The sequence below is a fragment of the Odontomachus brunneus genome, unplaced genomic scaffold, assembly GCF_010583005.1.
Source record: "Odontomachus brunneus isolate Ranch 3 - 2012 unplaced genomic scaffold, Obru_v1 Obru_scaffold_398, whole genome shotgun sequence".
Lineage (NCBI taxonomy): Eukaryota > Metazoa > Arthropoda > Insecta > Hymenoptera > Formicidae > Odontomachus > Odontomachus brunneus.
In genome coordinates this window covers 48,877-53,398 of record NW_022639848.1, presented here as the reverse complement: position 1 = coordinate 53,398, position 4,522 = coordinate 48,877, and the positions used below count along the sequence as shown (strand labels likewise).

Below are 4,522 nucleotides of genomic sequence, written 5' to 3'. Positions count from 1 at the left end.
ATTTTGTCAGAGGAAAAAGTTGTTTGGCATGCAAAAACGCGTCGATTGAGTCTATTTTCATCGAAATCGGAAGTGTTGCCGCTAAACTAAATAATTACCAAAACCACAATTTACCCACGCTCTACATCACAAATAGTAGTACGAAAATCGGAGTGAGTCCCAGATGCGCACATTGCAAACGGACACATCCAATCATATGTCGTTGTTTATAGAGTCTCTAGAATATCTCTAGGCATATGGCGTTGTGGTTGGATGTGATAAAAACGAAATAAAAACACAAATATTTTCTACAAAACTATTTTTTATTTCTTATCAGTTGCATAAACAAACAATACATTATTAAATGATGATAAAATAAACGGTGCACATCATTCTGTGTCCAAATCAACAGCAGGCAACTGGACGATGTCCAAGTGAACGGTGTCCAAATGAACAGTGCGCATCCTTCTGTGTCCAAGTGAACAGACAAGCAATTCCACGGTGTCCAAGTGAACGGTGTACAAATGAACAACACGTATCGTTCTGTGTCCAAGTGAACAGTGGGCAACTGAACGGTGTCCAAGTGAACGGTGTCCAAGTGAACGGTGTCCAAATGAACGGTGTCCAAATGAACGGTGTCCAAGTGAACAGTGAGCATCCTTCTGTGTCCTGTAACGCTACACCCGCGGCTCGTGCAGCCGGTTTCACTAATCGAGTGCAGCGACACAAAATGAGGTGTTACCCTTTGCGCCTCGGCGACCGTTCGGCAGATCCGGCGAGACCCGACAGCTCACACGAAAAACACAAAGTTCTAGTTGGGCGCCAGGTACGGCGGTCCGTACCAACTAAAAAGTATCGACACTAAATATTCCCTTAAGCGGTGGTCTCGCCGACGAGGACAACCGGCCCTCCGCCCGAACGGCTCGCTCGCACGTCCGGCAGCTCAGCCCTGCTCTCGGTAGAGGGGCTGGTTTGCGCGATGTCGGAAGGATTAGTAGTTGGCGGGTATTGGAAATAATGAAGGCGGAAGTTCTCTCTTCGAATTTTATTCGACGGTAGATAATTACAATGACGGAATGTTTTGCCCGCGTTCACGTGACAACAACTCGCGTAATTCGGTAATTCGGCAGCGATTCTAACTGAACACAATATAAATATCCTTGCTCGCGGTAGCGATGCTGGTTCTCGGCAGCTTCGATTTTTCGAGTCGTGACCACGAAGGTCACGACAGCCACGTAGGCTTTCGGCGGTGTGTTTGCTCGATCTCTCGCGCACGACGGATGATCGACAGCTCACCGGTCGAGTTTTAATCTATGCGCGGAGCTCCTCCTTTCGCGAGAGGAACGCGAACCCTGGCCCTCGCCCAGGGTGGACGGCCGAGCCTCAGTTCCCCGACGCCGCACCGCTCCGCGACACTAATCACTAATAAAACGTCGTTCTCCGTGGAACGGGCTCACCAAAAGGCGGAGCGGGGCAGTCGACAACGAGCAGCGGCGGTCCCCTCTGAGTTCACAAAAATATAGTTCAACGCGTGCGGTAGCGGCCTTACAGATGCGGAGGTCAGTTCGTCTCTAATCGTCAGCTCTGTGGATGGCGCGTCCTTCACACACTCGGCACGGCTCACAGGAAAAAGCTCTCGAGCTATCGTTGAGACCTCGTTTTATTTCAGGTTTGAATCGCTGGTTTCGACAGCTATCGGCCGTTGATTGGCCGATTTGCAGGATGGAATCCCCCGTTATTCGGCCGTTGTTTTGCCTTATTTGTTATTTACAAGATCTAGCCGTTATTTACAAGTTAGATCTTTCAGGCCGGTCGGTCTCTCCGACCTTGGAGCTTCGTTCTATCGGCAACCGTTGTTTCTTCAGTCCTCGAGCCTCGCAGCGTCTTCGCCTGGCTCGGAGGACGCTCCAGGTCGCGGAGGACGTGCTTGTCGGACTCGCCCTGGTAGCAGCTGTCCTCCGCTCGTCCGCGGTGTCCGTCGACTCCGTCCCAGCGGCTCCCTTGCGGCAGCTCAGGACTGATCCACCTCGGCAGCTCTCTCTCTCTCTCTCTCTGCGCTCTCCTCGTTAGCAGGGGTCTTCGGCTAAAACAGGCCTCCTTATAACGGATTCAACTGTCGGTCCTTACTTGCTAATAAGAATAAGGAAGCGATTCACCTGAGATTTTTGGTCCGTCCGATGCTCCTGAGCCTGACTGCTCTCTCCCTCGGCGGCAGCAGATCCTCCCTGAAATCCTCTTCTTCCTGACCCGACCTCTCGTCACCCGCACTCTTATTTTATACACAAAATTCGGGCCACGCAGGCTCGCGTCCTATTCGCCTTACCGTTAGGACGCGATATCCACCTGCAGCCGGGAAGCCCGCTTTCGGCTTCCTCACGATTTTTCGAGTGACGGACGATAACAAAAAATCGTCACGTCACAGTCCAAGTAAACAGTGGGCTCTTGAACGGTGTCCAACTGAACTGTGTCCAAGTAAACGGTGTTCAACTGAACGGTGTCCAAATGAACTGTGTGTAACTGAACGACGTGCATTTTCTTTCGTGTCCAAAAACAACGGTGTTCAAAAGTTTCGTGTCCAAACACACCTTGTCCAATTAAACCGTGTGTCAAGTGCCGTGTCCATTTGCACCGCGTCCATTTGCAACGTGTCCAATTGTACTGTGTCCAACTGAATGCCACTCCATGAAAATGCTCTTTGTCTAAACGCAGCCAAAGATTTTTACGCAAAATCTCGCAAGATGCAACAAGTAGCGCAACCGGAAGCCGACAGTGACGTTGCAACTAAATACGTGGAAGAGCGTGTTGCAAGTATGAGAAATCATTTGCGCGACTTTACGAGCAAACAATACGTACAGGAAAATGCGCTTTATTTAATCACCGATGGCAAAGCTTTCGATACAAAGAGACGTGCGATACATCACGTGGTCGGAAGCCTTCGATGACACTGCACACAAAAATTATGTAGATGAATATTTAAATTTGATAAAAAATTATATTCATAAGAGTAACGTTAAGGGGATGTCGGATGCCTACAAACCTGTTTTAGGTTTTACGTTTTCCAAACTGAACTGATCGAAAAGCGCTTTTGCACGCTTTAAGTATTCAATGAAACACACCTGGCAGATATAATCTTTTCATCGAAAACGAAAAAAAATATTTAAATAATAATAATAATAAATTGTTTGCTAGTAAAATTCGTAGGTTATAAAAAATTTTTATTGTTTCTATCGCTCGACATGTGTGATATCAAAGAGCTGATATTCTTATACTTGTACCCTTTGTTACCGAGTATAGGATTCAGAGGATTGTAGCCACGACTATGAGCATTCGTCTGTGAGCCTTCGTCGCCAGCAATATACTTTTGTACTTGTGTTTGTCGGCCTCGGTGTATACGGTATCGTAGGATATTTTCTTGAATATCAGCTCGTAAAGACCCGGTGTTTCCTTGTATCTTGTTCCATCAATGATTATATCATCTCTGTTCACGGCAATGCGTTTATCACCTAATGTCGCTCCATCATTATCGAAACGTACATTGTAAACGTGATCTATGGCTGTATTTTTTTTCACCGCTTAGCATCGTTCCAAAATATTGTTTGTGACGATCCGGAAAACGTCACGAAACAATCAATAACAAAAACGCCGAACAACCGCGCGCGGAATAACCGCAATGTCAACAAACAGTCGAAACTGTTTGTTATAATTTTGTATAAAAGCCGACAGAAAATCAATATCGGGGGATTTTGATCGGGAAGCTCCTCTCAGGCGCACGACCGACCAGAACTCGCAATTCCTAGAGATCCTAGACATCCCGTCGACCGAAGTGGATACGCGACGTCGACATCCTCTCCGATACCGCTCTACCGACCGAAGTGGATTCGCGACGTCGGTTTCCTATACACACACCGCTCTGTCGACCGAAGTGGATTCGCGACGTCGACATCCTCTCCGATACCGCTCTACCGACCGAAGTGGATTCGCGACGTCGGTTTCCTATACACACACCGCTCTGTCGACCGAAGTGGATTCGCGACGTCGACATCCTCTCCGATACCGCTCTACCGACCGAAGTGGATTCGCGACGTCGGTTTCCTATACACACACCGCTCTGTCGACCGAAGTGGATTCGCGACGTCGACATCCTCTCCGATACCGCTCTACCGACCGAAGTGGATTCGCGACGTCGGTTTCCTATACACACACCGCTCTGTCGACCGAAGTGGATTCGCGACGTCGACATCCTCTCCGATACCGCTCTACCGACCGAAGTGGATTCGCGACGTCGGTTTCCTATACACACACCGCTCTGTCGACCGAAGTGGATTCGCGACGTCGACATCCTCTCCGATACCGCTCTACCGACCGAAGTGGATTCGCGACGTCGGTTTCCTATACACACACCGCTCTGTCGACCGAAGTGGATTCGCGACGTCGACATCCTCTCCGATACCGCTCTACCGACCGAAGTGGATTCGCGACGTCGGTTTCCTATACACACACCGCTCTGTCGACCGAAGTGGATTCGCGACGTCGACATCCTCTC

The 4,522-nt window shown here is 49.0% G+C and overlaps 1 protein-coding gene across 1 annotated transcript in view; it reads left to right on the top strand.

The window, feature by feature from the left end:
- The first annotated feature begins 2,717 nt into the window (after nucleotides 1–2,717).
- LOC116853637 overlaps nucleotides 2,718–4,522 on the top strand; it is a 49,507-nt gene continuing 47,702 nt past the window's right edge. Inside the window, exon 1 of the mRNA XM_032834776.1 lies at nucleotides 2,718–2,787. Coding sequence (XP_032690667.1) covers nucleotides 2,718–2,787 — 70 coding nt within the window. The remainder of the gene's footprint in view (nucleotides 2,788–4,522) is intronic.